The 20,767-nt window shown below is 35.3% G+C and overlaps 1 protein-coding gene across 3 annotated transcripts in view; it reads left to right on the top strand.

The window, feature by feature from the left end:
* The window catches only part of GRB14 (growth factor receptor bound protein 14), a 61,312-nt gene extending 41,022 nt beyond the window's left edge, over window positions 1-20,290 (top strand). Inside the window, exons 5-14 of one of the 3 annotated variants that reach the window (XM_027911486.1) lie at window positions 618-692; window positions 6,010-6,147; window positions 7,191-7,301; window positions 7,494-7,589; window positions 8,161-8,241; window positions 10,546-10,662; window positions 10,762-10,819; window positions 10,911-10,998; window positions 14,649-14,742; window positions 18,670-20,287. In XM_027911486.1, the coding sequence (XP_027767287.1) occupies window positions 618-692; window positions 6,010-6,147; window positions 7,191-7,301; window positions 7,494-7,589; window positions 8,161-8,241; window positions 10,546-10,662; window positions 10,762-10,819; window positions 10,911-10,998; window positions 14,649-14,742; window positions 18,670-18,816 (1,005 nt within the window). In that variant the 3' untranslated portion in view covers window positions 18,817-20,287. Of the gene's footprint in view, window positions 1-617; window positions 693-6,009; window positions 6,148-7,190; window positions 7,302-7,493; window positions 7,590-8,160; window positions 8,242-10,545; window positions 10,663-10,761; window positions 10,820-10,910; window positions 10,999-14,648; window positions 14,743-18,669 lie in introns of all 3 variants that reach the window. The other 2 variants (XM_027911487.1, XM_027911488.1) reach the window with 2 other exon arrangements.
* The last annotated feature ends 477 nt before the right edge of the window (window positions 20,291-20,767 follow it).

The following is a 20,767-nucleotide window of genomic DNA, read 5'->3' as shown; positions in this document are numbered from 1 at the left end:
CTTTCTTCATAATCAAATTGGCATTTTAAATGTGGACTTTATAATCCCATCATGTTGATGTAGTCAAATTTTTCTGTTAATTCATATCATAGAAAGTGGAAAATTAAAAAATACTAAGACTTATTCTTATGTATTAATGGAAGTTATTCCAAAATTTTTTACTTTTTTTTTTTTAATTTTATTTTATTTCTAGTGTAATGAAAACAATAAAAAACAATATACTTTTCAGCACATTGGTGTATATCCTCCCTGCTTTGTAGCATGTTGAATCCCCAGGCAAGTTGGGTGTCAACAGCAATAGAAATTACTACCAGAAAAACAACACTTAAGGCCCAAATATTGCAATATGAGTCCCAAATATTGCAATATGATTTGCACTGCTGTCTGAAAATTCTGTTCCAGAGACTATTGATGTTTTCTCAAAATTCTAAGTTTTTCAGCAAATAGTATATAGGATATCACAAATTCTGGGATGACATTAGGTAAGCTTAAATTATTGGATCAAGGAATCTGCAGTGTCTTGCACTGCACTGAGAACTTAAATTGGACATCCAAAAGAGATAGAAAGTTTTATATTTATTTTTACAGAACTTTCATACAAATTTTTGTTGTTATAGAACTTTTTTCCAGATCACATGATATCTTTTCCAAGTGAGACAAATGCTGCTCTGAGCCACTCTGGGATATTACAGGTATGTAACCCCTCAATGAAGATGAGCCAGCATAGCTCAGAATTTCCCATTGTCTGTGTTGTGTGAGCATAGTTTTTTGTTGCTATTGGATCTGTTGCTCTGTTTTGAATAACTCAAAACACAGTTAATAACTTTTTTCCTTGTGAGATACGAAATGTTAGTCCTTTCCAAGCAAACTTGCACATTCTTTCAGAATCAAGACGCACCAAAATAGACAAAATACAGTGAAAATGTTAAATACCTTTAGTGGGTATTTTAGATGAAAGACCCTTTTTCCTTAAAAAGTGTTGCAGTACTCAGCACATACTTAGCATAAGGCTGTGGTAGAATACCGAAGAATTTGTAATGTGATACAAACGGATATAAAAAAGAGCTAAATGGTTAAACTTAACATGTAGAAAATTTAGACTGACTAGTATGATTTGTTAGCTTGAAGGCTACTGTAGCCTTCAAAAAAAATTATGGTAGGTCACTCAGTGTTAGTCATCTTTTAAGCAGACACAAGATTCTAATTTACAGTGAGAATAATGAAGTGATAATACAGAATGACCATATCAGGGATCATCGTCTTACTTTCAAAGAGGGGAAAAATGAGTAATAAAGGTGGAAGCATACACATCACTCTTGTTTGCTTGTCACTAGAAAAATTAAATAATAGAAGAAGAACTTCCACTGGTCTTAAGACAACACTATGTATGAGTTTTGGTGATCAAGAATAACTGGAAAGGCAACATAGTAACACAGGATATTTAAGGTAGAAGTAAAAGAAACAGAAATTGTATTTTTTAAAAAATCTATATGGTAAAGTCTACCTTAGCATCCACCAGTAAATGAAAACATTTTAAAGAACTAATGCTCAAAGGATTTCTCTGTATTAAATAGTTGTATCCTTATAAAAATGAATATTAATTAAGAGGTTAAGATTATCCCAAATGTAGTAAAAACTGTTGGAAATTAAATTTGACACACACACGAATCTCAAAGTCATTTTTACAAACCTAAATAAAATCTTTGTAATTTCAAAAGTACTGCATATCTACTGAAAATGGGTCTACTTTTGCTACCTAAATAACAGATAGTTAGTAGTCTAACATAAACATTTAATTTAGAAAACCCTGTCCCCTATATTAATATAAATTTATATTTTTTACCTTGAAATATAATTTGGTTTTATTTGAAAAAAATAATACTTTTATAAGGGAATGGTTTGCCATATACTCTTGCACAGAACTTCCTTAAGCCCATATTGTGATATCTAGAACATGTGCAGGGCTTCTGGGTAAGATTAAGAATCATTCTAAATATATCTAGTTACTTGCCATTTTGATAGCTTGAAAAATATGTTGCAAACTCTCCTTTGTTGCTCTTTTATGTTGTATTGTATGCTTAATTGTATTTCATCAAATAAAACTTAGGAGGCACAAAGTAGAGAATACCTTGGTGGATTGTGCAGCCGTTGTGCATGTTTCAGCAGAAGCTGTTGGGTAAATTGTTTACAGTGAGTCACTATTTCCTTGGAAACTCTCATTAAGACAAGTTAATGTGCTTGCATTATTATTTGTGATGTGCTTAGTCAAGTATCAAGAGAGACATTAGTTTTAACAACTCAATGCTTACAAGTGATTAAAAAATCACTTTGATACTATTACAGCTTTTTGTGGATTGAGCTGTAAGCAAGTAAAATGTTTTTCGGGTATGTTTTTCTTGAATTTCACTGGAAGTAAAAGAGTGAGTATTTTGGTCGATGACCTTAAATCAGAGCATCTTTGTAGAACAGAGCCACAAAATCAAAAAGAAGTCACCTGTCTCTTATCCATTTAGCATGTGCTAAGTAAAAATACTAGGTCTGGGATATACTGAATGTCTATGTATACCAAAGAGAGAGATTTAATCGCTGCTGTGAAGATCTTTAGCCTAAAAAAGAAGTGTGTCACTGTATTGATTTCAGTATAGCTGCTCTGAGACACAACACTCTGTACATGTCTAGTGCTAGGCAATATGGATCATTTGGAACTTGCTTCAGGTTATTTTTGCAAATTGAAAGCTTTAAAATATGTCAAGAAATGAATGTAGTATGAAGATTTTAAGATTATTATTATTAAGAGCCAAGCTTTAATGTCTTTAATCACTCTGCCGTATAAAGTCTCTCTTTCCCTGGCTAGTTTTTCACCAGACTCCACCATTCCAGTCTTCAGGCTGAAATAGCCATGCACTGAATTGCAGTCTCTTGTCAGTCTCCTGGATGTTGTTTTAATCTGCCTGTTGCCTTCCTCCATCTTCCACTCTAGGTTTTGTTGGCTTTTCTCCTGGTTTAAACTCCTCAGGTTCACTGAAGTCTATAGGAGACAATACTGAGAATCAGAATCAGTTCTTCACTAGAATTACTTGATGCCCCCAAAATTTCTCAGCAGGTTCAGGGTAAAATCCAGCTTATTCCCAGTAGCATTGGTCTGGATTGTGGCCAGCTGTCTCACGTCTGTGAAGAAATCAGTCATCAAATTCAAATTGATTCACAAAGTCTTAGGATAATGATGGCTTCTTTAACTCTTCAAAACACTTTGTAAATGCTCAAGAAGCATCCACCTTAGCAGATGTTCCTGTTTCTGCAACCATTCTCTCCTTGAAAATGCTGAAGATGCAGACAAATAAGTTGTATAGTTAGGAGTGCAGCTCTCAATCTTTCTTGCATTGAGTGACACATGATTTCTGCAGTTTTTATTACTATATTCATCTGAGAACTTCAATATTTTTTCCGTTCTGTTGTGTTTTTTTTCACTTTCTGATTGATTTGATATTTTGTTTATTTGTTTAGGTTTATTTCCAAAAAAAAAAAAAAGACATTTAATTGCTTTGTTTTATATTTGGTTTGGTTTTAAATTAGTTGGTTTTACAGCTAATCAAATGATAATTGAGTCCTTGGTGCTGTCGCGTATCTGAAAGACATGGTGGCATTTGACACCACTCTACATATCATGTTATATATTTCACTGTGTGAGGAAGAGGGTGCAAGGAGTGCAAGTTTATTTCTGCATATTGTGTGACCACTAATCCTTGTCTGCAGTGTACCATCATTTAACTCTCCCCTTTTCTTCCAGTATTGAAGACTTTTCTTATTTTTGTCCTATAACGATTATCTCTTATCTGAATAAACAGGGATCTGTTCCCTTCTGTAGTAAACTTGCATGTGCCTCCACTAAGAAACCCAAAACAACAAACCAAAACAGCCACAAAAAACCTGACCAAAACCAACTTGCAGCAAAAGCACCCCAAGGAAGGTATCTTTTCTACTATCGTTCATTTTTGGCATTTATTACAGACATTCAGTTCTCACTCTGAAATATTTTTACTGCTCATCTTTCTGACAGTTAATGGTTTTGACTACAGCTTGTTCATGTTCTGTTTTCTCACAGAGTCCTCAGCTGTCTTGGAAAGGAAAAGATGGATTTAGGATTGCCTTTTTCCTAGCATTATTGCTACTTTATTTTAATTGATAGCTTGGGTACAACAGTTACTGTTGAAGCTTAGCATTGTATTGCTCCTCGACTTTGGTCTGCTGAGTAAGAAAAGTGTTTTTCATGACAGAATTTCTGATTTGAAGCTCTTATGGCAGGAATCCTGGGGAAGACACTTGTGCAGGCAGGAAGCCAACCACTCCTTTCAGCTTCAGCAGAGATATTAAAGCCTAAAAAGATGCTCTTTTGTTTTTTTGCATACATTGACTCTTTTAGATTATCCTAAAGCTTCCATTTGACTTTGTTTGTGAATTTTATACTTTTTCAATTCAGCCTTTATATTCCCCACCAGTGAACCTGTTAATATGTGGCAAATGGGAAGATTAACAGGCTGGAACGCCTACCAAGACCTACCCGTCTGCTTCAATGTGGCTAAAATAGCTTAAACTACATTTGCAGACAGCTGTGTGCCAGCAGCACATGTAGATAGATGTACCTATTTTTGCTGTAATTTAACTATTTGGATGAATAGCAGTGGAGCTGTTCATAGCATATTCCTGGTTGTGGGCTAAGGCACTCACCTGGCCAGCAGAGCCTGCCCGTGGTACTTCATTCACACCAGCTCAGGTTGGTCTGCAGGTGGTACATTCATGCATCTCACTGCAAGGTAGGAAAACAATAAATGCCAAAGAAACCTTATGTATCTTGGTTAGTTTGCATTATTTAGTGGCCACAGAACTTGGTGTACTTCCAAAATCACGTTCAGTTTTTCATTCTGCTGCAGTCCGGTATTGGCCAATCTGTCTCTTGCCTTGTAATTGTTGCTTCATTCCTCAAATCAGATTTTCTGGAAATAGCAGCGGACAGGAAGAAAATTCAGCCATGAAAGCTGCAGATATCAAACAGAAACCCCTTTGATCCCTACCTCTGTGTAAGCCTAGATAGTATTTGTGATACCACAGGCCAGCCTGGGGCAAGGTCCTTTGAAGACCTTGGCAGTAACACAGATTCCCTTGCATATATATGGAAATTGAAGAATTCTGGGTTAATATGTTTAGAGTAGTGGTTCTGAGTATTTTTATTGGAAGTAGAGTGATAAATTACATGCATTACAAGGAATTAGAATAAAGTTAACGCGGTTGCTAGCTTTTAGTGGGTACTTTTGCAAACTGAGTAGAACTGTGTTTTAAGCCTCAGCAAGATAACAGCTGTGTTGCACTCTGACAGTGTCTCACTGAAGTGGCTGAAGAGAAGCCATGGAGTATCTTGAGTAGAGGCAGGACCTGTCTTGGGGACTGGCTCAGTTTCTCTGGTTTTGGTTCAGCTAAAGCTCTAACTTCAGTACCACTTCAGATGTTGAGACCTTTACTCCCTCCTTTTGAAAATTAATGCCTGACCTTCATGGATTTGTGATTCAGAGTTTGTGGTTTGCTTGTTAAATAATTTTAACTCAAGATAAATTCTCTTCTCTGGTTTGTAACGTGGGGCTGGGGAAGGGATATTTTTTTTTCTTCTCTTGGTATCATTGATTAGCAGTTTTATATAAATAGGGTCTGAGGCATGGGATCAGTACTTCTTACACTGGTTTTGTTGCTTTAGTTAACATATTGCAGAAGTAATGCTCTCATTTCAAACCATATGTTCCATATAAATATGTAACTTGCTTAGCATACCTTGGAGTTGTGTAACATTCTACATGCTTTAAATCAGAGGCACTGTTAATGGGATTAGATGCAATCATAATTGAATTACTGTGGTGTGATAGTGTATTTAGGGGTTTATTCCCCTTAGTCCTGTGTATGTTAATGAAACAGAAAGCTGGTTTTGGATGAAAAGAGAAATGGAGGTCTGATATTTTCTTTCAGATGTTCCTAAGCTCCAGCACGTATCCTGAGATTCATGGTTATTTGCATGCAAAGGAGCAGGGAAAAAAATCATGGAAAAAATTGTACTTTCTTTTGAGAAGATCTGGGCTTTATTTTTCTACTAAAGGTACTTCTAAGGTAAGGGAGGAAGAAAAAATAGAGTGAGAACTATGAGGTCAGAGCAAAGATGTATTTATTTGTCATTTGTTGTAAGAATAAAAAAATTTTATAACCAAATAATTTATAGTAATTAAAAAAATCAGTTTATTATAGGTAAACTCTAGAGAGAGAATGAGGTATAAAATTGGGAAAGTGTTGTCTTAGAAACTGCACTTTCTTTTTGCCTGACAAGTTTGCTTCATTCTGGTTAATATTTTTCCAATCAGTTAACAGAGTACCCTTTTAAAATGAATTTTCAAATACCAGTTAAAATTCTGAAGTATGACTAGATGCTCTGAAAAGTGAATATAGCACTTGATTATCTAAACTTAGAAATTTTACAGGATGACTTTGGAAGTTCTTAAAATTTGTCACTGGACAGTTTTTCATTCTACTAGTTCAAATTTTTCATGGTGGTACTTTAAATCTTATCATATAAAACATCGGAGTTGAGACACCTTTTTTAAGTAGCTAAACTACTTAAACCAATATTTTTTTCTTGTTCTGAATTTGCTGTAATTAATGCCAGGGTATTCATTGAGCTGGTTTTGTATACTTCAGCAAATGTCTTTTGTTTGGTTCCTTAAGATAATTAACCTTAGCTGGTGGAGATAATGGTTAGGAATAGTACTGGGCCATAATTATTACAGTATGGTTTTTTTTCAGATTGTGAAAGTATATTTTATTTTGAAATGCATATTGTTCTCAAAATTTGACTCCTAATCTAGTATTATTATGGCTTGAATTTAGTTGAAGTTATCCCAAAAATGATATCATTTGTAGTTTGTTGGTTTTCCTTCTCAAGAAGAATAAGCTCTTTAAGTAGTTTGGTTTTTTTTTTTTTCTCTGCATGATAAAATTAATATTGAGTTGCCTCTTTCTAGATTTCGTGATGTCACAGTTAGAACTGCAGTATGTAAGACTGTATTTTGGAACAGAATAATTACTTTCTCTTCCGAGTTTCTTGTTCAGTGAGGCTGGCTAAAAGTAGTCTAACTGTATTACATTGCTTTTCTTTTTAGGAGCCAAGGCATCTGCAGTTTTTCTGTGAATTCAGCAATAGTGATATGTACATGTCTTTAACAGGCAAAAAGATTTCTGGAGCACCAACAAACTATGGATTCTGCTTTAAGGTACAAGCTTATTATTCTGATACATATTAAAGCAAGCCACAGTTTTTAGGTAAGCTTAAGTTTCTTTAAGGTTTTTGAAAACAATATTCAGCTGTCTATTATAAAATAGGAGAATTAGTGGCTTTTATTTCAACAGGTATTATCTTCAAGATATGCATTAATGCTAAAAAAAAATGTGCTGTGGCCTTCTAGCCTAACAAATCAGGAGGAACCAGAGACCTGAAACAGCTCTGTGCAGATGATGAACAAAGTAGGACCTGCTGGATGACAGCAATTAGGTTGCTTAAGGTAATTTTTCTGTGTGAGTTAACTTCTCTCTGAAGCTGAGTGTGTGATATTTTGATGCTGCGCAGTAAAGAAGTAACGTAATTTTAGGTTTCCATGCAATAACCATATCAGTTTTTTACTCTGAAAGCTCATTTATATTTATCCCAATGAGCAGAGAGAGACCAAATTGCTGGGGGGTTTGTAGGGGACGAAATGATGTCCCAGTCCTGAAAATATTTAACATTAAGCATATACTTCTGTGCAACTATGTTGGATTCAGTGAGTTTGTTGAATATTGAACGAAGCAAAAAGAATACAAAAGAAGGGAACTTCAGTGTTTTTAAAATGTGTCTGTGTTTGTGACAAAATAGGAATAGGTAAGTTAGCATATTAAGTGAATAGTATTTAATGCAGAGCGTACACTTATAAAGGCAGGAGGAACAATGATGATGTACATTTCCTTATCCTAGCAGTGTTTGTGCCTGGTTTTAATGGTGAAGAAAAGAATGTGTTATCTTTTACATCTCAAAAAAAGCTTACTTGGCTTAAGTTCATAATTTAAAATGCTAACCATGTTATTTTCTGGTTTTAGTATGGGATGCAGCTGTATCAGAATTACATGCAACCATATCACGGTAGAAGTGGCTGCAGCCCTTTGAATTTATCATCTATGGTATGTCCCACAGTAGCTCCATGAATAAATAAATAAATAAATGTTTCTGCCGTCATGCTGTTTTTAAGTAACTTGTGTCAGTTATACTACTGACCTGATCCTTCCAAATCTTGCATGTGCGAATGCTTGCTGCAATCTTTAGGGCTGTCAGAGTTGACTAGAGAGCTAATAAATTAATTTACTTGCTTAACATAAATTGGGTAGTTTGGAGCAGTTAAAAGGCTTTTCCCTTTGTCAGATCTCCCACTCTCAAAAAGAATGAAAGGAGAATTTTGAAAACAAAGCAGCAGAACTATAAATGCATTAAAAGAGAAGTAAAGTGTTTAAGGTTACATATGCTGTAAAGGATGAATAAGCAAGTTGTAAAAAATTCTCTTCAGCATACTTTGTATTTAATTTTTTTTTTTTAATCATAAAATATGAAGTACTTGAGATGAATTCCAAGTGGTATAATAATGATTGGACTTCAGAGTAAGATCATAATTTGGCAGGACTGGGTTATGGAATAAAAACAGCCTATGTGTCCATCTCCTCAGTCAGATAGTTGGAATTGTCCTTTTCTTTAATATCTTATGTTATCCCACTTCTTTAGGAGTCATTTGATTTCAGACTTTTTCATGGATGATTTATATCCCTTTTGTGTTTTTTGTTTTTTTTTTTTTTTTTTTTTTTTTTTTTTTTTTTTTTTTTTTTTTTTTTTTTTTTTTTTTTTTTTTTTTTTTTTTTTTTTTTTTTTTTTTTTTTTTTTTTTTTTTTTTTTTTTTTTTTTGGCTAAATAGGATAAAAATTACTTGTTGTGGGGACCTGTGACAATGATTTTATGGCAGATTTTTTTTTTAGCTTTTATTATACTTCTTGCTAGTAAAATGCCTAATACCCACATTTGCTATTACAGGCATTCACAAAAATAGTCTTCAGTAATATTGCTAATAAGCATGGCTTCAGAATTGTGCTTAATACTCTGTGTCTTTACTTTCAGTTCTGTGAAGCTGTTGCAATTGGCAGCTGTGCTCTTACAGTGGACCTGGGAGCCATTACTGATTCTCTCCTCTTACGCTGTTGTGTGCATTTAGCTCCCATAGCTTCTAACACGGGCAGAATCTATAAGCACTGTTAACAATGGCACTATCTTTCTCCTTGTGTATAACTCACAAATTAAACACCGTGTTGAATAAACTTGGGGATCGAGTGCACACACTAATAAATGTGCTTCAGGAGGGAGCCACTTCCATGTTTCACATTTCTCAATAACTCTCAACCATGTCAGCTACAAAAAGTTTCCTTCACTTTGCTGGAGGCAAACATTTTATTTTATCCTCATTTTTTTACTTCTGCGAAGTTCTTTGCAAGTCAGAGTTACTCAGAGAGACCTTAGTTACAGTATCAGGAATTACCCAGAACTATGGAATTGCTCTCTTCCATTTTTAGTTGTATTCATGATTGTAACCAAGAACAAAACCGAGCTGCTTTGGGTCTGGGAAGTTTTACTAACCCTGTGGAAATCTGGACCTCTTGTGTATAGATGTTGCTTTAACTTGTAGAGTGCTAGAATGTTCTTTCAGTTATTAGATATTCGAGTGCCTGCCAACATTTGAGCTGTTACAATCCAAATGAAACTTGATTTTGTAAACCTTGGTTTCTGAGAAAGATTTTGGTGATTTTTAGGACTGTTTTGTCAAACTTCAATGTTTTCATCCTGTTGTCACTGAGAGAAAAAAACACAAGGTTTTTTTTCATGACTGATGCTGCATTTATTGAGTCTGTGATAAGAGTTAGAAGGGTTGTATTAAAATAGAAATTATACTCAATAGAAATTGCTGGTTTCAATGCTTAAATCTGGTAAAATTGGAGTGGAAGTTTATGTATCAAATATATAAATTTATGACATTTATAATGAAATATTTTGAATATTTTTTAATTTGAGCATTGCGTGTAAGAATTTTATATTTTTTCTTCTTTTCCCTTTACTTGGACATCTTGATAACAGTTTCCTGACTTGCTTTGACATGCAAAGGGCTAGTTATAGTTAAAAATATAAATAGAGTTTATGGTAAAGCAATGTATTTATCATCCATTGCAGTAATGCAGAAAGATGGTCTGTCCTGCCACATTGTAAAATTGAGCTTTGCTGCAGCATACTGGAATTACAAATGCTCCCTAGGGTAAAATGAGTTTGACTCTGATGGGAAACACTGCCGATACTTGAAACATCACTTACAAAACATAGTGTTTTCTCAGAATCTCGCTTTTAAATGGTAGATCTTGTAAAAAATGAGCAAACTAATTTATTTTTCTTTGTTACAGAGAAGCATTTCAGAAAATTCTTTAGTAGCAATGGATTTCTCAGGACACAGAAGCAGAATTATAGAAAATCCAACGGAAGCCCTTTCGGTTGCAGTTGAAGAAGGATTAGCATGGCGGGTATAAACACCTTTGCTTTACCAGAATATTATTTTCTGATTTGCTTTTTTTTAACAGAAGAGCTTTGAAATCATGTTTTTACTTCTCTCTCTCATACAGAGGAGAGGGTGTCTCCGGCTCAACTCACATGGTAGTCCTATTGCCATGTCTAACATGGGTATGTGTGAGTTAATTAATTGCTAGAGAAATATAATAACTGGGTCTTTCAGTAAGGGGAAAATGTTTTTCATAGATCTTTATTTCTACAGCTATACACAGATCTCAGTCGTGGTTTCATCATAAAATCTCTAGAGAAGAGGCTCAGAGACTTATTTTGCAGCATGGACTTGTAGATGGGTAAGTTAATTCTTTACATAGCTTTACATGTTCCTAGTCAACAACTCCTGCTTTTTATTGGAGAGGAGTTGGAAGAAGGAAGAGTTTGCACTAACCTAATAGGAATAAAAATTCTTTTATATAGGGCTGTCTGGGGATCTGTTGGTTTCTATTTTATATCGTTTGGAAGCAATAAAGTGGTGATCTAAGACTTTGATTCTGTCACTGACTGATTACTTATGTCCGCTCAGAGCCAAGCACTTGAGCTCTGTATTTGCACAATATTCTCTGGGAACTGTCAACTTTGGCACCAGTGTCTTTTGTATCTCTTAGTGATGAAAGAATGAAAGCAAGCCTGAAAAGATTATTCTGAGATGAACTGTGCTGGGACAGACATTGAAAGAAAGTATGTTTTTTCACATGAATTGACTAAAAATTGTATCATCCTTTAATAGTAAACAGTAAATGTTAGGATAAGGCTTTTGTTTTTCTCTCATTTAAATATTAATTTAAAAAAATTACAAAGTAAGTACGTATTCTTTGTTCAAATCCTCCTGGTTTTCATTCGTGTATTTTTATCCTTACTCCTGTATTAAATGTAAACTTGGACCTCCTTCATTCAGTGAGTAATTCCATAAAACTCTTAGTTTCTTTGAGTCTGTTTTCAGTTAAGTACCTGGAACATCAATTGCTGGTTAAATTCCTTCAGTTTTAGGCTAAGTATGTTGTAATACTCTTTTCTACATCTAAAGAAAGGGTTCTAGGAAAAAAAAAAAGTGAATGGAAGGAAAGGGGTAAAAAACCAGTCATACTCAGTGCAAGAATTGTTAATTAGTCTTCCACTTTTGTATTTTTATTTATTTTTTAATTTCAGGGGTCCTGTTTTTAGGCCTGGCTAATCATCCTGAAACTGATTCTATACTCTGCATTTATTTTTGCATTTGTTACGTGAGAGGGACATGACATGGGGATGCATCCCCCATGTATTTCTGAGCAGGATGTCATTCCAGGCCTGCTAATCTTCCAGTGTATTTCTTACAGAGTAAATGAAACCCAGGAGGTTTGGTGAGTAAAGAGCAATGGTGTTTGAAATGAGCAAGTGAATACCTTGTTAGCATTAGTTTAGTACAGTGTTGTTTACGTGATATTCTTGGCTCTATTCATAGCTATGCACTGTGGTTTTGGGAAGGATGATATTCTTGTGAGGACGGTCTAGAACTGACTAGAACACTGGTAGTATGAGCTCTCATATGCTGTCAGATACATATCCGGGAGTTACAATGAGGTAATGAATACATGACATCATGTGACTAATGCTGTGTTTTTTGATGGGCCGAAAGAATGAATTAGGACCAGAAATACAGCCATTTCTGATGGGAATAATAAAACTGTTCTGGGAGTGGGGGCAGGGAGAATAATCCATCTTGAGCCTTTTAAGGTGATCCCAAGCAAGGAATTCTCATGCGTATATGGCAGAGGTAGTAGGGCCTCTGCAATACTGTGTGTACCAATATGTTGTTCGTGATGGTTTATAGAAGATAAAGGGACTATTATATAAAGGATCTACAGTAGTCTCAGTATTTGGATAACCCAGTAATAGAATTAAGGACAGCAACAATCTTAAGGCACGCTATGAAGGAATAAAGTTTTTGGATCTACTGTTCTGGTGTGAAAACAACTTTCTTAAAGAAGCTTTCATAGCAGTGTTGTAGATTTTGTACTTTACCCTCTAAAGGATGTTTGAAGACTTCTCAGTGATAAATGGTTAACAGGATTGCGAGCTGATCAGCATCTGGTTGATGAATGGGATAAGAGCATTACCAAAAGGCCCATAAGAAAATGCAACTGGTCATTTAGAGAACTTTATTAGGGAGCAGTTGACTGGAGTCATCTAGCATGTCTAGAAACCTCCTTCCAGCCAACATTTCTAAGATTCTGTGAACTACAACCCTTTCTTCATAATAAAGTTTTTAAAGGTTCTTTGACAACTAAAGTAGGTCTATTGTGATAAAGTTAGGAAAGAGTAAAGATTTCTTTATCTGAAGGATAAGAAATGTTGCTTATCTTTGCTGTTAAGGAAAAAAGTAAGCAACTATACTTTAAAAGAACTGATGAGAGGGAACATAAATCCTAATCAATGTGTTTACTTTGTGTATCATTTAATATGGATCCCAGTATTTGAGTATAGACACCCCATTTTGGATATCTGCAAAGCGTCACATACTTACAAAGTGTCATTTTTCTGAATAATTAATGACAAACATATAAAATATGTAGGTTAATGCAAATGATTTATCGTAACTGTGTTCTGAACAATTTCCTTCATGTCCCGGGGAGGCTGAGAGGCCACTAGGTGGGGAGAGCGAGCCAGCTCGCAGAGCCCGCGGCAGTGGAGACGTCTGGCTTGTACTTGTACTTGCCGTATGCTGAGTTGGCAGTTATCCCTCTGGAATAACTGAATTACTGTCAGAGCTCCAAATTAGTCTGGATAGGGATTTTGATAGAAATGGTAATGATTATGGACTCCAAATTTCTTAATTTCAGGTATTTTCTTACTTTGGAAAAGTAGGACTCTTACAAACTTTGAGAACGAAACTGGTATTTTGGAGCCATGCCGGTAGTCAGTGAAAATCCACTGTAAACCTTTGGTGGCTTTCTTTTCCTGAAATTCTTTATTTTTATATATAGTAGCTGGGCTCTCATTTCTGGTGTGTGGTGGGGCAAAAGTAGGTGTTCACTAATACTCACTTGATTGATACCTGTAAGTCCATCTTGCCCATTTCTTTTGTGTCCCAAAAGAGGAGCCTGCTTGCCAGTGGCTGCCCCTCTATTCCCTGCTTTGGTACATTGGTTAGCTGCAACAGTTCCAGACCTGCGCAGTCCAAGCAGTTCATACTCTCTCCACTACAAAGTTGTCTATCAGGTCCCTCTGTCCACCAAACTGTTCTCTGCTGACATTCCAAACCAGGGGATTTGATGAAAACTATCTCATATTCATAATCATCCTTTCCTATACCAGATTATTTTATCAAAATTACAGCAAAATTATGTTTGTCAATGCCCTGGTTGGAATAAGTTATCAGTCAAGTAGTTGTGGTGGCACTGTTGGCCATTGAAAGTGTTGTGATTTAAATAATGATTCCATAAAGCAAGCAGGATGTAACTATGTCTTGGTGGGAATTTTGGTGCTATGCAGAAGTGAGTGTGCATTTATGAGTATTGGCCAGACGTGGAAAACATTCTGATATGTCTCTCATTACCTTTTCTGTAAAATTCCTGTTTAACTACCTTTTGAAGTTTCCCTATAATGCTTGCAATTTAAATAACTGTCAGAGTCCAAAAAAAACTTTTGTTTGAAGCACAAACTTTGAGGGTGCTTTTCTGTCTGAAGAGATGCATTGTAATTCTATGCAGTGTAAAAACTAACGCCTACAGTGTCATTTATTCTGAGAATGCATGTTTTTCACATAATAGACAAGGTGAAGAATTTAAGAGAAATTATTCCCAGTGACACATTTGCAAAGAAATACTGATTAAAAGCCTAACTTACATAATTGATATTATTTTTGCTTTTCACTAATACTTACTGTAATGAATTTCAAACAGATTTAACTGGATGTTTACAAAAGGATTCAAGTGATCTTACTGTGAAAATTTTCAATCTCTTTTAGGGTATTCCTGGTACGTGATAGCCAAAGTAACCCCAAAACATTTGTATTGTCATTGAGTCATGGATTAAAAATAAAACATTTTCAAATTGTACCAGTAAGTAAATTTTTTCAGTTTATGTATTGAATAACTGTGATAGAGTATTGATGGATTTTTTTTTTTTCTCTTGCTGCTCTATGGAAGATGTAAACCTGTATCACTAAATAGAATTAGTATTCTTTAGTAGACTTGAACATTTTTGATCTTTGCTTTTGGTTTGTTCTAAAGCTTGGCTAGCAGTATGAAATCCAAAAAAGTTTTTTGAAAAACCAGACAAATCTATTTCAACAGGAATAGAAGCAACCCTGATGGCATGAAAATCATGTATTAATAGAGGTCATGTTGCCTTTTCATTTTTCAGTATGTGCACTATTTCTTAGTCATCTGTTTTGGACTGTCTGCGATGTGTGTCTATATCTCACTGACTCATCTGTTCAGGATAGTTTCAATATTTGTAGTCAAACATATTTTGTTGACCTTTGTTCTTGATTCATGTTATTATGATATATTCATGTCCAGGTCTTCTTCAGTGGGACAATTTTGTAAAAAAACCAAAACACTGATATCCTTATTTAGTCCATCTACTTTATAGGTAAGCTGAAATTCCCTAAACTGGAATCATATTTCTATCAGTTTTCATCGAACATCCTGTCCAGTTCTGACAGAATAGCCAGCCTTCTCCATTGCTTCCACCCTCTCTCAAGGTGGTTTATGCAGGATTTTTTACATGCTGCTTCTGTTGAGATGAGAAACACTTAAGCATTATGTGTTTTGGCCACAGATGCTTGATATAACTGAGCAGACCCATAGCTTTTTCATCTCTCTTCACAAGAACTTTTCTTCCAGACCACATAATACTCTAGCATCCTTATTTCTTCCTGCTGAAGTTTCTGCTGTTTCTCCTGAGATTCTGCTGTTTCTCGGTAGAAATTTGTGTAGTGGCAAATTTTTTTTGTTTCTGATCTGTTAATCCCTTGTCATCATTCACCACATTTCTATATGCCTTACCTAGAGCTTGTAGGTGGTATCCTCCCTTAAAACAAGTTCCTGTAGAATAAAAAATGGAAGCATTATTTGGAAGCAAAGAGGAGTGAATCATTTTAATTAAAAGAACAGTCCAGGATTTTGTTGTGTTTAGATAAAGACAATGGAGGAGTCCTTCATCCCAAAGAGATATGCCCCCACGTGAGCATCAGTATATGATCTGTGATAAGAATCCAAGGTGTAAGATCTCTATGCTTCTACTGACTGTAGTAACTTCTAGTATTTACTTTTGGAATAACTGTTGTTAGGTTTAGAAAACCTCCTGAACTCCATACAAATAGTGTACGATTCTTCTTTATTAGGATGTCATTTAACTCTCAAATTTGAGACGACTTTTTCTTTCCCTATCAGGAAATAGACCCTCTCTTCTTTTGGACCAGATGTAGCAGGAAGCTGCAGTTGTCTTCAGCTTTCTCTGAAATGGATGATACTCTTTTTCCCTTCAAAAACTTATGCTAAAACCTTGCTCTCGTGTTGTGGGATCTTTGGAGGAACCAGGAATTCTTTGTTTTGATATAACTGTCTACATACTTGGGTCACATTTCACCATACTCTTGGTTGAGAAGACCCATACCACTTCATTGCAGAACCTGTCCTACTTGAAGTAATTTTTTTTTAATTGCTTTTTAAGTAAAGCAATTTCTTCTATGCTAGTAACCAGAAAAAAAATAAATCTATAGTGAGAACAGCTTAGTCCAGGGAAAGTATGTGAGTATGGAAGCTGTTTGTCCCCCAAACACAGGCATATTTTAATTCCTTTCTGTCACCTAATTTCCAGTTGCCTTCAGGACCCTCATGCTGTTTTCCGTACCTTGACTTACACATGCTCTGTTTTGGCTAGAACAGTGCTCTTTAAGGAGTACAGAAAATTATTCCTTGAGGAGGGAAAGATTCTGGTTCCAGTTGCTGCTGACCTAAATGAAGTGATTATTTTCTAAGAAACAAGGCATTTTGTATTACTGCAATAAATTCATATCTTATTAATTGGAGATGAGGGTTACCTCTTGGAATTTCAAATTCCAATGTTCTTCTAAACTCTTGCCTGTTTCCAGTCATTGAGAAGAAAAACTTTCCTCCTAAGTGTAAATTAACAAACGGCATTATTTTTCTCTTGAATTTTAGGTTGCTTCAGATTATACTGCATTTTAAAAATGTCTCCTTTTAGGTAGGGCATGCAGCTTGTGTAGTTCAAGCTTCACCCGTGTTAACAGGCACCTCATGTTAACATTGGTAATCTGTGCAACAGGTATTGCAGGTGGATGGTAGCAAATTGATTGTAAAAAGTTCAAAAGAAACGTTCAAAAAGTTCAAAAGAACGTATCCTTTGGGATACGTTCAGGATCCTTTACTGTGTTTTTCAGCCTTTATACTCTGAGTTTATACAAGTTAACTTCAGTGTAGTCTATCCCTAAATTAGCTCTTCCGTTACATATGAAAAAAGTAGAATTGATACAGAGTTCTGGGACTGTCTTTTTCCAATAAATGTTCTCTCATACAAGCCTTCTTAGCTTGCAGAAGGTGTTAGGTTCCTGGGCAGCATAATTTTGATACGAGTTTTTGCTTTGCAAAATATTGATAGCTTTAGAATTAGCAATCTGTCTGGTATTCATTTCAAGGTTTGGAACTAACTTGGAGGAGGAAACTAGACATTTGAGTTGTTAACTCTTCCTTGTCTGCTGTCTGTTGGCAGGAAAATTGCATGCCTGAGGAAAGTCCAAAGAATGATAATCCATTTTCAGGTTCTTGGCTGGAGCACAGGAATTTACACATGCACACATTGGTAATTCCTTAACTAGCAGTGTTTGACCTGGTTTGATCAAAGTCTGAGAATAAAGAAATTACAAACTACTTCCAGACATGGTAGAAAGGGGTAGAATAACCACGAGTCATGAGCAGTTCAACAGCTGCTTGCAGATAAGAAATCATAATTACAGGTAGAAGAGCTAATTATATCTTCTCCCTTCCGCTGTACTCAAGTAGGGTAGTTGCATCTTTCTCTAGCACACCATCTGCTACTCTGTGCTAGCCCTACTTCAGCATCTTCTGTTCACTACTCTGTCAATCTTGGAAAGGATCTTTTTTCCCTTTTCTTTTTAAAAATAGTGTAAGAAGTTTTTCCCCCTCTATTTACAAGAATATTAATTAGTCGCTTTTCCACTAAAGCTTCTTGATATTAGACATATCAGCAGTAGAGGAAATAAATCAAGAAATTATATAGTCAGTAGCGCAGTCCTAATTCTGCAAGAGCTAACATTGAGTAACTTAGAATAGGGAAATATGGATTGTAAATTTTTAGGCATCTGCAAGTCAAAAGGAATCTTTCCAGGTATCTTCTGAAGTTTCTTCTTTCTCTCCTGTATCTGTGCTAATCCATGCATTTGGAACTGCAGAAATTTTTTTCCCCTACAAGAAAAAACATGCTACTAAATCAAGCATGTTACTTTTGTGATGGGCTGTGTCTTGTGCAGCTGATACCATCCAGCACACCTCAGTGCACTGGTGTGTAGCCTTATTGCACCTTACAAATTAAGTGATAGAAAATCATGGAATGTGAATGGAGCAAAGTTGGAATCTATGAGTAACTTGAAACTTGGTTGGTTTGTGTCTCTCTGTAAAAACTCAGAGTTCATATTAACTGAAGCTGTCATTCCAAAGCATAAAGTAGCATTGTTTATGCAGAAAGAATATTCCTATACTTATTTAACTGTTCTTTCCTTGTTGGTGTGTACTTGAAGTTAAAAAATGCATTATTTTCTGTTGGTTTTTTTTCTGTATTTTTGGTATTGGTGTGAATGATCACTATATTTTTCCTTCTTTCAGTAGCCATAATATTATGAATATATTGGTCTATAAGAACACTTCTGAAATAAGTATTCCAATCAGGAAGAAATACCATAGCAAAAGAGGATTTTATTGAATCTTGTTTTTTCATTTTTACAGTTGGAAGATGATGGGAAGCTGTTCTATACCCTTGATGATGGTCATACCAGATTTACTGATCTCATCCAGCTAGTGGAATTCTACCAACTTAATAAAGGAGTCCTGCCTTGCAAGTTAAAACACTATTGCGCACGAATTGCTCTTTAACCAAAGCATCTGTTGTTTCATCAGAGGGAAATGAAGATACTAGAATACTTTTCCCCTAGAGGCAATTTGTATAGCAAAAAAGGGGGGAAAAGCATTACATTTTAAAGATTCTATGTTTAAGCTGCAAAAAAAATTTATATTCTATATAGATAAGACCTTTGCTTTGTGATTGTCACAGCAAAAGTAACTTTATGGTTTTAAAAAACCATTCTTTCCTATGTAATTCTTTAGTGTTTTCTTGTACTTTGGTTTTTATTTTTCAGCTGAAAACAGTTTTGAAAAATATTGTCTATCTCCTACAAAAATACAACTGAAGAAAGATCTTTATTCTTAGGTTTAAAATTAACTTTTTGTCTCTATAAATGTTTCTCATAATTTCTGTTCATCACGTAGAAGAATAACATTTACTGTGGTGAGGTTAAGAAGCTGAACTGCACATTTTATTTGTAAATAAAATGAATAAATATTTTGCACTATATTTTTGAATGCTACTTTGAGGATTATCATATCCAAAAAGTGAAAAATCATTAAAACCACTTATAACTGCTCAGTTGTATTGAGTTGTGCTATTATTGTTGTAATACTTTAAAGGATTTTTTTCTCTAATGACTATATCTTTGTACAGAGCTGGAGTGTCACTTACTTGGTGTGGAATGTATAAACATGCATAAACTATTATGTAGTGCATAATATGGTTTAGTGCGTACCTATAGTCTCTGACACAGAGAGAGGGAGAGTGAGAGACCTGTTAAGTACTGTGGACTCACAGTTAAGAAGGGAATCAACTTCAATTGCCCTCTAAAAATAAGGGTAATGTCATAATATTTGCAAATTAACAATATTTACAGTACTTGCAAATGAAAGTAAATTCAGTGGACTTGACTCTGCTGAAAACCTTGTGAAAGTGTATTTGCAGTTAGTTCCTAGCTTGTTTTATTATTTATCACAAAATAAAAATGTTAATGTAGCTGCCAGTCAACCAGACTTCGCAGATTACCAAGTATCTGACATTCCAACTAAAAGGAACTGAGATGGTAGACCAAGTCAAATTTGGGACTATAGCATTGGAAATACTTTTGGTATTTGTGTTTTGAAAGAGAGATGATACTGCTCCACCCTTGAACAAAAACTCAAGTGGAGTGGGACCTGGACTGAAAGAGGCATCCCTGTTCTGATGCTTTGCTGTCCAAGAGATCTGATCTTGTCATGAGGGTTCAGGACATTGTCCTGGGTATCTCTGTGTGAGGCAAAAGCTGGAGTAAAAGGTGGTATTTGGGGATGGGCCATCACACTGAATTCAGCCCCCCTTCCTGTGCTTGCTTGGGTTCTCTGACTGTCAGGCACACCATCTGTTCTGCTCTGGGAGCTGCTGGGCAGAGAAGGCAAAGGAGGCCTGGGCAAGGGATGGAGTGAGTTGGACCCAAGGCACAGCAGTGCCAGTGTGTGTAAGTTGACAAGGCCATGTAGATGGAAGCATTAGAATAGTGTGGTAACTATAGCCTGTGTTTTTGTTACTGTGTGTCTGTGGAAGGCAGGCATAATATAATACTGTGATACTTAATTTACCAACTTGATCCACACATCACTGACCTTTTCCTCTGGTATGCATATGCAGTCTTTAAAGCTCATTAAAAAAGCTACTTTTCCTAATGTGTACCAAAGATGCAACATATGTGGTGCCTAAGCTCATTACATTAGGAATGCCTTGTAAAATTCTTTATAGTCTAATAAATTTAACTCTTAAACGTCAAATAAAAGTTCAAATTGTACTTAACAAAAAAATACCATTTTAATTAAAGCCTCTTCAGATTCACTTCAATAATGTGATTACTTCTCAGGTAGTGTTATTTTGGGTATTGATATAGGATGAGAAACATTCTCTGCATCCCTAGGCTTTTTTTACCATCATGGCCAAATGAATTGTCTACTGTAATCCATTTCTCCTTGGACA

Source organism: Empidonax traillii, unplaced genomic scaffold, assembly GCF_003031625.1.
Source record: "Empidonax traillii isolate 1590-97213 ecotype Southwest subspecies unplaced genomic scaffold, ASM303162v1 scaffold33:size3420811, whole genome shotgun sequence".
Taxonomy (NCBI): Eukaryota; Metazoa; Chordata; class Aves; order Passeriformes; family Tyrannidae; genus Empidonax; species Empidonax traillii.
Note: the sequence above shows the minus strand (reverse complement) of the source record. Positions and strands in the feature narration are given on the sequence as shown.